The sequence below is a fragment of the Rosa chinensis genome, chromosome 1 (assembly GCF_002994745.2).
Source record: "Rosa chinensis cultivar Old Blush chromosome 1, RchiOBHm-V2, whole genome shotgun sequence".
NCBI lineage: Eukaryota > Viridiplantae > Streptophyta > Magnoliopsida > Rosales > Rosaceae > Rosa > Rosa chinensis.
The window spans coordinates 23,590,624-23,606,033 of record NC_037088.1 but is presented as its reverse complement, the minus strand read 5'-3'; the positions used below and the strand labels follow the sequence as shown (position 1 = coordinate 23,606,033).

The 15,410-nt window shown below is 36.6% G+C and overlaps 2 protein-coding genes across 4 annotated transcripts; one reads left to right on the top strand and one right to left on the bottom strand.

Annotated features, from left to right (window-relative positions):
- Nucleotides 1-6,080: 6,080 nt before the first annotated feature.
- On the top strand, nt 6,081-9,696 carry LOC112191759. Of its 3 annotated transcripts, none has more exons than XM_024331164.2 (5): nt 6,081-6,194; nt 6,791-7,066; nt 7,173-7,384; nt 7,874-8,144; nt 8,979-9,696. In XM_024331164.2, exons 2-5 carry the CDS (start codon nt 6,806-6,808, stop codon nt 9,273-9,275), a joined length of 1,041 nt encoding a protein of 346 aa, XP_024186932.1. In that variant the 5' UTR covers nt 6,081-6,194; nt 6,791-6,805; the 3' UTR covers nt 9,276-9,696. The 3 variants fall into 3 exon arrangements, with proteins under 3 accessions (XP_024186932.1, XP_040371699.1, XP_024186937.1); XM_040515765.1 differs by having other exon boundaries at nt 6,154-6,194; nt 6,768-7,066; XM_024331169.2 differs by lacking the exon at nt 6,081-6,194 and adding an exon at nt 6,396-6,419.
- A 172-nt stretch (nt 9,697-9,868) lies between these two features.
- On the bottom strand, nt 9,869-14,476 carry LOC112191749 (diphosphomevalonate decarboxylase MVD2, peroxisomal). Its single transcript, XM_024331154.2, has 9 exons — nt 13,934-14,476; nt 13,774-13,837; nt 13,433-13,496; nt 13,249-13,329; nt 11,746-11,832; nt 11,325-11,482; nt 11,107-11,155; nt 10,600-10,724; nt 9,869-10,449 (listed from the first exon to the last, which is right to left on the bottom strand). Exons 1-9 carry the CDS (start codon nt 14,355-14,357, stop codon nt 10,242-10,244), a joined length of 1,260 nt encoding a protein of 419 aa, XP_024186922.1. The 5' UTR covers nt 14,358-14,476; the 3' UTR covers nt 9,869-10,241.
- Between the last annotated feature and the right edge of the window lie 934 nt (nt 14,477-15,410).

The following is a 15,410-nucleotide window of genomic DNA, read 5'->3' as shown; positions in this document are numbered from 1 at the left end:
AAAACGGAATCTCTTGAACTCCTATTTTCAATTCCTCATACCTATAGGTTTCATATGATGGTGTCAATGCATTCCATAATATAAACTCTGTTATGTTTTTCAGTGGTCTCACTTCGACTTTAGTGGTCCAACTTCTGGGAGCACAGCTTGTGTTGCAATTAGGGCTGCCACTTGGTTTGGTAATTACCAAACCGACCGAATACCAACTGATGTTTTAAGTTTGGTAAACCAACTTTTTGGTAACCGAGACCGATAAAACCGAAATCTAAAATTACCGAAAAAGTTGGTTTGGTTTTGGTAAATACCGAATCTACCGATTATCTAAATATTAGATTTATATACTACAGTTTTCAATACACATACATGTATATTAAGAAATAAACATAAAAACTTTTATAATAGTATGAACATTACTACATATACTACATTAATAATATATGTATTTTAAGCAACCTAGTCAACGATGGTTAAATAACCTAGTTTTATTGAAAATTGCTAAACCTTGATGTCATATATACAAAAGAAAACTATAATTAGTAGATGAATACAAAGTTTATGACTATAAAATTCAAAAACCTAATTTTGTTCATTCTAATTTATTTTATAAAGAATTAGTTGTTCTAAAGTTGGTAATACTGAAAACTGAAATACCGAATTTGGTAGATATAATTAACAACCGAAAATTTTGGTTGGTAATTGGTAACTCAGTTTTGAAACCGAAAGCTTTGGTTTTGAAGTTGGTAATACTTATAACCGATTCGAACCGACCGAGTGATAGCCCTAACTTGCAATGATTAGAAACAACCAACTTGTTGTTGCCAATGCTGGTGATTCTCGTTGTGTCATATTGAGGAAGGGTCAGGTAATTTATCAGTTTTCAGTGTTCTTCTGCATGGTTGTTATGTTGATTGCTTAAACAATAGAAGGCTTTTTACTTTTAAAGTTTTAAATATATGGTTGTACCTGACTACCATATTTGACTTAGTTTCCATGTTACATAGATCTATCTCACCTAATTCATTTTCTTGTTCCTTTTTTATCTTTTCCTGTTGTGGATTTCAGATAGGAGATCAAAGATGTGCTAAATTCACACTCCATTTTGTCCAGGTATGGATTGGGCGTTTTAATTTAGCTTTATTGTGCAAAGTAGGTATCAATCACCGCATTAGCCTTGCAAATTATCGAGCTAGTAATGTACAATGCTCATTCTTAACTTCCTAAGTAGATTGCTGCAATAGTTGTGGATTATTTGGTTTAACTTTTGTTACTTACTACTAGACCAAATTGGTATCATATTGTACTTAAGAGTATTTGTTCAAACCAGAAATGTAAATTAACTATGATATGCCACCATTTGGTTTTTATGCTGATCTATTATGTTTTTCCACAACTGAGGGAAAGGGTGATGCTGCAACTTAAGCTTGGGAAAATCACTGCTACTTGAAAGAATACTGAAACAGTTCGTATGTTCACTGGTCTTTTTTGTTGAAGGTTGCAGCTACACTGACTTTTGAAGAAGAATATTTAGTTTTTTTTTTTTTTTTTAATCTTTTAGTTCTAGAGTGTAATACTTGAACTCACTATATGTATCTTTTAAATACAAATTTTAGTTTTGTTGTTAAAATTATAAATTGTTTGTTAAGTCTTTTTCTGCTTTTTATGTATAATTATAATACATAAAAAGCAGACTTTTTTTTAATATTATATTTAATACTATTAGAGACGGAATACAGTATCTCTAAGTTTTCTGACACATTCTGCCATGTGGCAGCCTTTAATTAATAGAGACGGATAGTTGGGGTCAGCTGTCTCTAATAGTTTTTAGAGACGCAAGAATTAGGGACGAATTATTACTTAGTCACTCATACTTGTAGGGTCGGATTTTAACATAAATTTGTCCCTAGTGCTTCTCTAGTGGCAAAACTTGGGCGTCTCTATAGCCCATTATTGGTGTAGTGTATCTATGGTAAAATTCTGAACAGTTTTAAGGTTTTGGAAGTTGCAAAGATGAATTTTTCTAAGAAGCGATCTAGAGATCATTTTAGGGTTAAATTATGGCCTATACCAGGTATATAAGCAGTCTAGAGGTTAAGCATACTTTTGACAACTTTATGTAAGGAAAAGTAGGTTAGCAACACCTTTTCAGAAATGAATGAAGATTTGGAGGCAAGTGCCTTCGAAGATGAAGGTGGACCAACAAAGGACGGAATAAAGAAGAAGTCTCTTGGACCTAAAGCTCCAAAGACATTTGATGAGTTAAGTGACAACATTAATATTATGGCCTTATGTAATGCAAGTCCAGGAGTCCCATACTATTTGTATTAGATTCATTAGAGAGTAGCTGAATTGATACAGGTGATGTCTCTTATTGTCGTGTCCCTAAAATGGTAGGAACAATAATGTGTAATCTTCAGTGTTAATATTTGAATAAAGGGTTATTATCACAAATGGTATCTGAACTTATCCTCTATTTTATCGATGGTACCTGAACTTCAATTTTTATCACAACCAGTACCTGAACTTTTCGATTTCATTTTAAATGGTACCTAAGGCCACATTCGGTCACTATTCCGACCAAAAAAGCCAAATCTAAGAAAACAAAAGACAAAAAAACAAGTTCAAGGCAAGTCTATTACCAAAAAATCATCACTATATATGATCGCAACCCTCGAAATCATCAAAAATCATCACTATGATGGCCTCCCATGCCATTTTTAGTCGGAATAGTGACCGGAGGTGGCTCTATAGGTACCATTTAAAATGAAATCGAAAAGTTCGGGTACTGGTTGTGATCAAAATTAAAGTTCAGGTACTATTTGTGATAATAACCCTTGAATAAATAAAAAATTAATAAACATAGTCAAAACTAAAACATTATTTTAAATACTTTTATTAATGTGTCTATTCAATAAATAGTTATAAGAGCATACTTTCAGTTATGCTAAACCCTAGTAAACCCTATCTCTATTTAAGGAGGGTTTATGTGATGAATAAAACATCTGCTGCCAAACACTTTCTTTCAATATTATATTTCACAACATGTTATCAACACGAAAAGTTCTAGGATTGTGTATCAATAATCGCCAACCAGCGTGCTCGAGGATTCCGAATCACTAACTTAAGAAGAATATTCATTAGTTCTGCCCATTAGTTCTGCCCAGAAGAATATCCAGTAGTTCATAAATAAATTTCGAACCTGTAGTTTTAATATTGTCATATAATGAACTTAAAGTTTCCTTCATAAATTCACTATACAAGATAAGACCAATAGAGTTTACATGCTTAATCTCATTCTTCATACCATGTTACAACTTGAAGTTCTTGTTAGTACCTTATTGATGTTATTGCCATAACACTAGATACGATTATTTGTTCCTTTCAAACACGCCTGACTTTGTCACTTTGGAAGTTTTAAATGAAAAGTGGAACATTTTCTTACTAGAAGCAAGACATGACTAAAAAAATATCCGTTTCGAGAATTTCAAATTCGTAAATGAACATAATTCAAAGATCTATTGGATTTGATCACTCCTTAAGAGTACTAATTAAAACTCCTCTGAGGTTTTGATGCGAGTACCCCACAATCATGCACGTTACACTCTTTTTCTCCTTTGACCATGATTATTTTTGTTACCACACGTACAAATTTTATTACTTGACAAGGTTTTTTGACAAAGCAACTCAAAAGTGCGTAGTAGAAACAATATTATTCACATTGAGTATTCAAGGGGAATGTTGTAAATACTTTTATTAATGTGGCTATTACAGTATTATAGTAAATAGTTATAAGGGCATACTTGTAATTATACTAAATCCTAGCTAACCCAACCTCTATTTGTGGAGGGTTTATCTATAGTAAACCCTACCTCTATATAATGAATTAAAAAAAAAAATTATCTCTGCCTTCAAATGCTTTCTCCCAATGTTATAATACAACAAACATGAATAGAAGTGTATAATAGCCCCACCACCTGCTTCTCTTATTTTCAATTGAAAAACTCAAAGTAAAAAAAAAAAAAAAAGTGGGTAGGCCAATTGCCATGTGTCAATGAGTTAATAGTTTGTTTAAAGCATCTTTAACGGAATAGTTATTTTAAACAAAATTAAAATTTAATTAATTTTGAGACAATTTACCTCTCCAATAGCATTTCCAAATTAAAGTCAAATTAAACTTTTTTTTTCAAACTATCCAGCTAAATTTAGCCACATAAAAGAGAAAATAACTCAAACCAAATGTTCAGACTTCGCATTTTCTTCTTCTTATGATTTCAATGTTCTTTTTTATCAAGAGTTTTCGTCAATTTACCCTAATTCTAGTGTAATTTATCCCACTTACCCCATTAAGTTTTTTTAATTCTCTTTTACCCATAAAGACTCTAATAAGGTCTTCCTTAATACCCAATTAATTTTTTTTTAAGACTCTTTTACCCTGACCCCTTTGTTACAGAGAGAGAGAGAGAGAGAGAGAGTGGAAGAGAGAGCCACCATAAGAGATTTCGCCGGTGTACAGTCACCGGCAGCCAGATTTTAGTCATTGGCCGCCGGATTCAGGCCAACTATCACCATATTCTAGTCCGTCGCCCACCGGACTTCTCTGAAAACCTCGCCAGAGTTCCGTCACCGGCAGCAGGATTTTAGTCATTGGCCGCCGGATTCAGGCCAACTATCACCATATTCTGGTCCGTCGGCCACCGGACTTCTCTGAAAACCTCGCCAGAGTTCCGTCACCGGCAGCAGGATTTTAGTCATTGGCAGCCGGATTCAGGCCAACTATCACCATATTCTGGTCACTGCCGTCGCCCACCGGGCTTCTCTGAAAACCTCGCCGGATTCCCTAAAGATGTCGTTGGAGATCTCATAGGTCGCCAGAGAGGTTTATTATTGCCCTTAAATAGATATTTATTGCCTCCCAATAAACCTCTATTGCCCCCAATAGACCTTTATTGGGGAGCAATAAAAGTTTACAAAACCTCACCGGAAGTCCTCAAAGAGGTTGTCGGAGATCTGATATGGGGTCGGAGAGGTTTATTGCCCCTCAATAGACCTTTCGGTTGCCGGAGTGAGAACTAATCTCCCTAAAATTAGACAAATAAAACTTTGATTAAGGAAAAAAAAATTTGCATCAATCCAATAGACCTCTATTGTCCTCCAATATAACCTTCTTCTTCTTTTTTCCCTTTCCTTTTGAGCCTTCTGTCCCCATTTTATTAAAAAAAAAATTGATTTGGACACCCAGAAAATGCTCTTGGCACCCAAAATTGATTTGCATCATCACTTTCCAGCACTGACGCGAGCTCTGATGAGAGTTGCCAGGGGTATCGCAGTGGAGAGAGAGAGAGAGAAAGATAGGCCGAAAAGCTCTTGTCCATCTCAAGAACCAAATCCGCCTCAAGACTAGCGATCCCACGCTCAAATCATCGGATTCTTTGACCTCGTCACGGGAACCAGAATCGGACCACACATCGCTCTCTTTGGAATCGAAACTGAAAGCCTCCGGTGAGAGGTGTTGTGCTGGACATCGAAGTCCTTGTGCAAGTGGCTCCATTTTCGATCATTGGCTATCAGAGGCGAAACCAACCAGGGAACCGGAATCGGAAGCCTCCGGTGAGAGATGCTGTGTTTCTGACCCTATTTCGACGACAACCATCACCGAACTTCCGACGACGTGGGCCTCAACTTGGAACCGGTCCTGCTCATCTCCTCGACCTAAATCCTGTTTTGACCCGCGCTAGAGGTAGAGACCAGAGAAAGTAGCATAAACTGTAATTCATTAATTATGTCAAGGGCAAAAGTGTCATTTTGCTTAAAACAAGAGAAGTGAAAATAAAAATTTGTTGCTGGGTTAAGTGGGATAAGTTTGGCCAATTATGGTGCTTTGAGTCAAGGACCTTTTTATCAATTCGACATTCACATTAGTTTAACTTGAGATTTAGTTTACATTACTAGAGTATAACTCAAGCTAATTATATTTTAGAATTTCATTAAAATAGCTACCTTTGGACTTTGGAGAATGATAGTTGGTTTTGGGGTTTTGGGGTAGGTGTACCGAGAATGATTAATAATTGTTTTTTTCCGACAAAAAATGATCAATTATTGTTACTTCTGCTACAATGAAAACTAAAAGCAAATAAATACGACTGGCGGCACAACACGAGTCATCACTAAAACAACGCAACTACTTGTCAGCTTTGGCGGTATTATCTCTCTCTCTCTCTCTCTCCTCTCTCTCTCTGGCAATCTGATTTATAAACACAACATCATGTACTTCACATTTGAATCTTGTTCTAGTTTTTGTGTTAGAAGGGATATTTGGTCGACGCTTGCTTCTGCAGTTCTGCATAGTGTGACTGATTTCTTGGACTCGTGAATGCACTCATGTAATGCTACCATTAGTTTCGTCGCAAAACTGGGCAAAGAATGTAGGAGGAATTTGTTGATCTATCTTGTATATGATTGTTTACATAGAAAGCCAATAAATTACTTTAATCCGTATAAAATTACATAGAAAGCCTATAAATTACTTTAATCCGTATAAAATTCCTGTTAGAATCTTCATTTGCCAAGGTATAGAAATTATTATTGGATGATGATCACTATTCAGTAATTTTACATTTGTTGTCTGCTGAAGAAACAAAAACATCCTCTAATTTGCAAGTGGTTTTGCTGTGTTATCCCCTACTTCACTGTTTGGAATGTCCTGTTTTCTGGTAATTCTGGAAATTTCAAATGTCGAGTAGTATATCTCAACAATAACTTGTTCATAACAGATATGCATGGTACTGCTTGTCAGGGGTAAGGAATCAGGATGTTTAGGAGAGTGGCACTTTTGTTGTTGGTTGGATTGCTGGCATGGGCTTATCAGGCCACCCAACCGCCCCCTCCGAAGATTTGCGGTTCCCCCGGGGGCCCACCCATCACAGCTCCTAGAATAAAGCTAAGAGATGGAAGATATTTGGCCTACAAGGAGCATGGTGTGTCGAAACAAGTGGCCAGATATAAGATTATCTTTGTTCATGGGTTCGGCTCTTCCAGACATGATGCAGTGATTGCGACCAAACCTTCAGCAGTACCAGATTGTTTCTTAACTTCCTAGTCTCCATTTGAATTTAAAACTTGTTCCAAAGGTTGTTTACATTGGTTTATTTTGACTTCATATTCGATATCTCTTTCAGGAATTTATCGAAGAGTTAGGGGTACACATTGTGTCTTTGGACAGACCAGGCTATGGTGAAAGTGATCCAGATCCTAAGCGAACAGTGAAGAGTTTGGCTTTAGATATAGAAGAGCTTGCTGACCAGCTCGGATTCGGATCCAAATTTTATGTAGTTGGATATTCTATGGGTGGACAGGTTATCTGGAGCTGTCTTCAGTACATCCCTCATAGGTAACCTTTTAGTACATGCCTCATACATTTCAAGATAATGATTATATATGGGATTATAGATTTGACAGGTTTTTTCCTTTGCAATATGTTTAGAACTCAAGATACTGTGAATGAAATGGAAATCTTTAGAGAAATAGTTTGTGATTAAGAAGAAAAGAGGAGAGAAAAAAAAGAAAAGAAAATCCAGGAATTACATGATAATCGTGCTGCATGATGCTCACAGTCTAGTCTTTCATCCATACCTGTCATCTCCAGGAATTCTAGTTGGACCTATTAGAATGCTGGTTAGACCTATTAGTATGGAACCCTTCAAGAAAGTTTGAAAATAATAATGCTTGCTAGAAGGCTGCGCAATGCATGAACTACTTTTCCCAGAATTAGACTTTCATTTAGAGAAGGTGTTTGATGTTGTTTCTTACTTAAAGTTGGATACAAGATGTTACTTGAATATTGAATTTGTGTGAAGTTGGATGTTTGCCATCCTGACAGGCTAGCTGGAGCTACACTGTATGCTCCTGTTGTCAACTACTGGTGGCCAGGCTTTCCTGCCAACTTGTCGACAGATGCCTACTATAAACAACCCCCCGGGGATCAATGGGCACTTCGAGTTGCTCACCATATACCATGGCTAACATACTGGTGGAACACTCAGAAATTATTTCCTTCATCAAGCGTTATAGTTGGTAAACCAGAGATTTTCTCCAGTCAGGACTTGGAAATACGTAGGAAGATGCAGGCTTCTGGCATACAAACTAACAGGGTACGTTTTATTATTTGGTATATGTTTCAGATTTTTATTAGCAACCTGAAGCATCTTTAGAATTGTAAGACACTACTGCACTTATCTACAATACCATGCAATTTCCATTAACAGTTTATAAGTGCATATGTGTGTAACTATTGTACCGCAGTTTGAAACCCCTGAGCATACAAGGGTTTGTATTAGCACTTGCTATCCTAGCTGGGAGAGCTCTACTAATTAAAGCTGTACGGATATTGCAGAAGTACTCACATCAACTGTTCTAATACTACTAATTTGTAGGCTTAATCTAATTGCATTGGCCGAGTTATAGTGATATAACGTTAACTTACATTCGCATGGAAGAGAACAAAGTCGACAACTCAAATGAATGCTCAAATTGTTCTTCCTGACTTGCTTGCTTTAAATCAAGAGGTTATATGGGGTTTCTGTAGGTATTTACATAATGCATAATACAGAATAACATGTAGTAGCTGGGTACGTTGACAAGTTAATCTTCTTGGGGCATTAATCTAGTAGCAATATGGTAGGTAAAAAATAACTTGTAAGTTTAGATTGTTAAAATTAATGCCTTAGCTTGAAAGTCATCTGCTTCGATGTTTGATACATGCAAGTATCTTCATGTTGATTAATCTGTCAATCTGACAAAGAATGTTTTACGGAAAAATTTATCTATACATACATATTCATCCATTTGTATCAAGTTATCTAAATGGATGCAGGACTTCACTCATGTTATCCGTATCATGTTCTTCACTGCCCTAAAATTATAGTGAAAGAGTAGGTCTCTTGCAACCAGATTGCGACGATATTATTAATTTGTTTTTGCTGCAGCCACATGGAAAGCAGCAAGGAGTATACGAGTCGAACCATCGTGACATGATGATTGGATTTGGGAGATGGGAGTTTGACCCTATAGAAATCAAGAACCCATTTCCCAACAATGAAGGGTCCGTCCATCTGTGGCAGGGTGATGAAGATAGGCTTGTCCCGGTTGAACTTCAACGCTTTATTGTGGGAAAGCTTCCATGGATTGACTACCATGAGTTACCAGGTGCTGGGCACTTGTTTGCATATAACGATGGTATAAATGAAGCCATGTTAAAGTCAATGCTGACTGGGGAGAAGTAGCCTATTCTTAATACAGGACATCTCTTCTTCTAATCATGCTTCCTTCATTCAGAATTTTGAATTGCTTTTGAAACAGAACAGAATCAAAAACCAATATCTGGTTAATATTGTTTAAATAGAGGGAGTGTGATTTTGTAAATTAAGTGCAAGGAATTCTCATGAAAGGTGAAATAAGGGATATGCATCTCGTTTACTGTCAACGTACGTGGGGATAAGTTTATAGTATAAAATCTTTTGCATCAGTGATAGAGTTTGAGACCCTGTTTGAAAAATTTGGGAGTTGTGAAGACATGTATATACCTAGTTTGGTCTCGTAGTATCAAGTCCCGCTGTGTAAGCAGACGGTCTTGTCTTTAATTTGACTCACGGACGATTAATTATTATGTATTCTCAGTTGTTATGTAAGAAGGCATTGTATAAATTCAGAAATTTGATACTTTTGATAAGATCTAAAAGCACAAATTACACAGACGGTCTTGTCTTTAATTTGACTCACGGACGATTAATTATTATGTATTCTCAGTTGTTATGTAAGAAGGCATTGTATAAATTCAGAAATTTGATACTTTTGATAAGATCTAAAAGCACAAAAATCATGTGTATCAGTACCCATCATTTATTCCTACGAACAGTGCAGAGTGAAGAACTGCAGTTTAGTATACTCCCTAATACTATCCTCCCACATCTCCAGACAGATGGAACACTTTCAGAGGAAGAATAGACAATTTATTCATTATTGTGTCGAGAAGAAAATGAGTACAAAAGCCATAATTGGATTGAAATGCATGGAACGAGCAACAGAAACCGTAAATCTTGGTTTTAGCCTAAAACCAAGATGATCATCTCATGGCAAATCTTGGTTTTAGCCTAAAAGGATCATTCGAATGAACTAGTTCAGGCGCATAAAGCCATTTGTATTGGCCTGTCAGGGAATAAAGCAGCGTGAGAAAAGAGAAATCCTCTGACTTACTTCGGCAGCCCAGTTTCAGGGTTGAGTAGATGAGTTTCGTCTGACAACACCACTGGACCTCTCCCAGGTCTTGTGCAAATAAAGTAACTAACATCTCCTTTGAACTGCTGGCCCTTGATTTCTGGAGGTGGAGGCAAAGTCGCGACATCCTCCGGGGCATTAATACCAGCATCTTTTAAAATTGACTTATCACCAAGAACAAAACTGGAAAATAGAAAAACAAAATAAATAAAATTGAAGAGAGCTGGTTTAGCACCATAAGGAAAATATTAATGCAAAAACTACACAGAAAGAAGAATCACTTAAAGATGAGGAGATGCAATCTGGCAACCCTAGCATCTAATTGCAAATTACCTGTTCAAATCCGCATCAGAATTTGGAGGGAAAGTGTAAAGAAGCTTCTGAAGCAAAAGGGTAGCAGTTTTTCTGTCACGTGCAATCATAACCGCATTCGGGCCCGCATCAAATGTATAAGCCACCTGTTATTGATGTAAATGTTGTCAACTACTGACTATTGAGAACATAGCATAAACAACATGACTGTCAACTTAAAAATAAAATAAACAACAAAAAATCAAATAAGTTGACATGTTGTAGACAATGTTTTAGGTCAAGCATAGAGTTGTTTGCCCAATAATATCTGGTAACCTAGTGATGCCAAATAAAAAACATCACATAAGATCAGTGCTAGAAGGGATAAGCAGCTCCACATCATGCATTTAAGAATCAAAACCCAAATTTAGTACTTGCCCCCACACAAAAATATTACAATATGTCCCAGGGAGACATGGACATGCTCTAAACAATAAGGTTATCGTGTTCATAAGCGATTAACATTAGATTCCTCTTTAGATATCAGACCTGAGGTGTTCCTTCTGAGCAGTTCCACTTCTCAACAAGGCTAATTATCCTGAAACATAATGTACTTCGTCAATATTAGCTTTCAAAGTGTTCAATTAAAATGTCACACCTCAATGAACAAAAAAAAGATGTTAATCCAAATATCTTTAAGTTGAACATATATTAAAAGATGTTAATCCTAATTCTTTTAAGTTGAACAAATATTAAAAGGGACTTGCCTGTGGGATGTATCATTCATGTAGAATATGGGAGGACATGTGTCCAGGCAGACGGCATGAAACTGGTTACTGTCAGTACAGGTCAACTGTGCAAAAGAAGTAAAATCCCGATTCCTAATGGCTTCTTCCATTTTTAATATGCGTTTGGGCACTACTTCCTGTAATAGTTTCAAAAGAGGGATGGGAAAATACAAGTGAGATCAGAATTTGATGACCAGAAAAATGAACAGATACAAGAATGAGACACCATAATATACATATCCAAGTACTTGAAGAACTCCCCAGAGGAGTAAAATGTGAAGTTGCTACAACTTATCATATCAGATACTTTGGACCGCAAACAGTATGTATAGTGCTCAGTAATCTGAGAACTTCCAAATAAAAAAGACACTGGGGAGTTTAAAAGAAAATTAGAGCATACCTTCGCTCTATGTTGTAACAGTAAACTTGTTTCAACGGTATCACGCATTCCTGTAGTACTACTTGTTTCCTTCTGCCTTGAACTTACCTGGAATGAAAAGAATCAAGATTTGAATTACTTAAAGTATACAGACAGCACCTTCATGTATATTTAGAATGCAACTTCAGCTTTAGAGCAACAATGTAAATATAACAGGATTTACAAGTTCAGCATCTCAACACTCTAGAAGTATGCAGCCATTAATAACTGTCAATCATAAAATAAAATAAAATAGATAAATAAATAAAAGGGTGAAACTATATTAACCAGCCCTAAAAGATTTTTTTTGTAGTTTCCAATTCTATCCCCAACTTAAAAACTAAGAAGAAAAAAATTGTTGTACACCTCCCGTGATAAAAATATATATATATATATAAATTACCAAAAAAAAAAAAAGCCATAGAAGCAAAAAATGTTTGCTCTATTAATTTCTCTAAAATTCAATTTGGAGTTGCCAAAAAGAATTAAGAAAGAGAGAAATGGATTGTTGGGGGGGGGGACGAATGGCAGTTTGATAATTCAAGAGATCTTCTTTAATGAAACCACTACCAACAATATAAACCCAGAGAAAACAAAGTGAGAGAGAGGAAGAGAAACTGGCACCGCGATCAGAGACTGGGAAGTGCCGCAATACTTTTTTTTTTTAAATAATTAAAATAAGGGTATTTTGGAGAGTAGGGAAAGAAAAAAAACAGTTGTGCTGTATGCTAAGAGATTTGCTGGGTACACTTAGTTGCACCCAAAAAATATTTGGATAATCATGTTTCATTCTCCAGTTACGTTTCCACTCCACATTGACAGTAAGAGAAGTACTACGGCGGCAACTTGTAAGAGATATACTGAAGTGACTTGTAAATCTCAACTCAAAATAGAAACTTGTTCTTCTTAATAAGTTATTCTTAATGAATATTTTTGTTTACATTTGTATAAGTTTGTCTGCTGATTGATATGTTCCCAACTCTTTGTTGAGCTCAATATAGACATTGGAATGACCACAAATTTACTTTACAACATGTAGTCCGTACTTTAAACAAATTTCCGTGCAAGTAGGGTACCAGATGAAGCGGGACGGAGGGATCAAGAAGCTTATGGTAAAGGGTATAACCATCTGAAGTAACAAGACAAGATGATGGGCATCAAACCCTTTTTGTTTTCTTTTCTTTTCTTTTGCAGCTTGTTTTGTAACATTGAGGCTATAACAACTTATATTTAGTATTTGCAAACTAAAATGTATCATCAGAGATACATTTCTAAGCCAATAGAGTTTAGACTACTAAACAAGAAAAAGTCATTGTGAATCTATAAAGATAAGCACCAAAGTACAGCCAAGAAAAGAATAAAATGAGAAGTGCATATGTATGGTCAAGTCAGAATGCAACCTAGGACAGTAAGACGAGAGAATGCAATGAACAGTTGCCCAATAGGACATATCATTAACAGAATAACAGAAAAGAAGGTACATACCACAGCAATAATAATGACAAGCTCATCCCAGTGCTTCTCGTCTGCAAGTTGAACTGCAAGACTGTCGGTTCCCTTGTCGTCCTTAAGAAATATTGATACCAGGAATCAGCACAATATGCTTATATATAACAACTTGATTTTCAACAGAGGATACAAAGAATGACCTTTAATAAAATGAGCTTACTTTTCCCATGATCCACTTGACAAATCCCCCATATAAGCTGCGACAAGCACTGCCTGAACCTTGCCTGCATGCACAAAATCATTACTTAACTATCATACTACAACCAAACACTTGATACTCTATTATGTGAACAAGAAAGAACCAGGAAGTTTCAAGAACAGAACTAAAATTCTTGTTTATAAAATCTCTGACATATTTTTATCGCATAAAAACTCCATAAACAACACGAACAACAGGCGCATATGAGACTGAAGTGCAAGCTTTCATTACTGTAACTCTGTAATCACTATTACTGAAAAGCAACCCCGTCTGGAAATGAAATAATTTATCTCCCACAGTACCTTGCAATAGCAGAAAGCTGGCTCTGATCTTCCTTTACATTCATCAACTTTCCAAGCGCAAAAACTGCAAGTAGCAACAGAGACTTAGAGATCGTTGCTACTAAGCAGAGTATGATAAAACAATAAATAAATAACTAAATAGAGGGGGCGGGGCATATACCAAGACAAGCAAAACCAGCAGCGGAGGAAGCCAATCCAGCAGCGGTAGGAAAATTGTTAAAGGAAGCGATGTGGACGTGCAAGCCGTCCCAATCCTTCTTATTGATCTTGATTCCCTTTTCCTTATCATGAACGTCGCAAGCTCGACTCCGAATTTCCCTCAAACAGGTCTGGAATCTGCCTCCGGCGAGCGAAATCTCCTGGCCGTTGAGCCACATGCGATCATGGGTGAAGGCGGGGCTGACGGAGACGGTGGTGGTGGTGCAGAGGTGGCCGGGATCAAGCGTGACGCTGATGCTGTCGTTGACCGGCAAGATGAGCTTCTCGTCCCTCTTTCCCCAGTACTTGATCACCGCGATGTTGGTCGGCGTCTGCGCCGTCACCATCAGCACCCATTTCTGCGACTCATCGACGGCGGCGGCCATTCACAGAGAGAGAGAGACAGATTTTCCGGCAGAGATAGAGAGAGAGAGAGAGAGAGAGAGATGGATCTCTGATGTCAAAAATAAAATTATAATAATAATTGGAGTGTAATGAGAGAGCACAAGGGGAGTTAGGAGTTGGTATTTTATAGTAGGGGAGAGTGGGAGAAGACGACGAAGAGTGGGATTTGTTGTTCATAGTTGAAAATTTTGCTCGAGGTTGGCTGTGGGAGGGCGGCCCCCACCTAGTCCCAGACGCCATTCTTGGACTTGGACTTCCATTCATTTACCTTTTCCTTCCATTTTATTTATTTATTTATTTATTTTTGGCAGAATTCACCTTTCATACTTCATAGTTCATGCATAACACAGGTGGTTCATTCCTTTGAACCTGGTCTATAACAAACATAAAACGAAATAATTTAGGTAAAACTAGTGTAAATAAGCTAATAATCCAATTAAATCTAATAATCTCTTCTTCTTCTTTTTTGGTCTTTTTTGCCAAATATTTTAATTGTTTTTTATTTTCAACTATTCCGTTTTTGTTCTTAAATTTATTGTTCTCGGTAAACATTTTTGTAGTCAAATAAGTCATTCATTAATAGTTCAACAAGCAGTACATTTTTTGTTTGGACGAATGAGGTTGGCCTTTATTGAAATAACAAGATTACAGTTATACGATGCAAAAACGCATCAAGAAATACAAAAGAAAATATGCAAAGCTGATTTTACATTACGAATGCAGTTGTGTAGTGAACTTGATTGTTGGTGATTTGAATACCCATGTAAATTCACCACAAAATGACAAAATTCAATTCGGCGTAGAATAAAGGGTAATCTTCCACCCAAAGATCAAAACCGAGTAAAGGTGTCAGAATATATGGTCATGTTGGCAGATGATCTTTCATGAACAAAAACCATAAACATGAGTCCCACATCCGATATTGGTACGAACAGAAGCCCCAAGCCATTCCAACATTTGTAAAATAGCCCAACAAAAAGAGTGCATCAGAGTTCAAGCCCAAGACCCAGTCCGATCCATGCAAGCTTTATGCA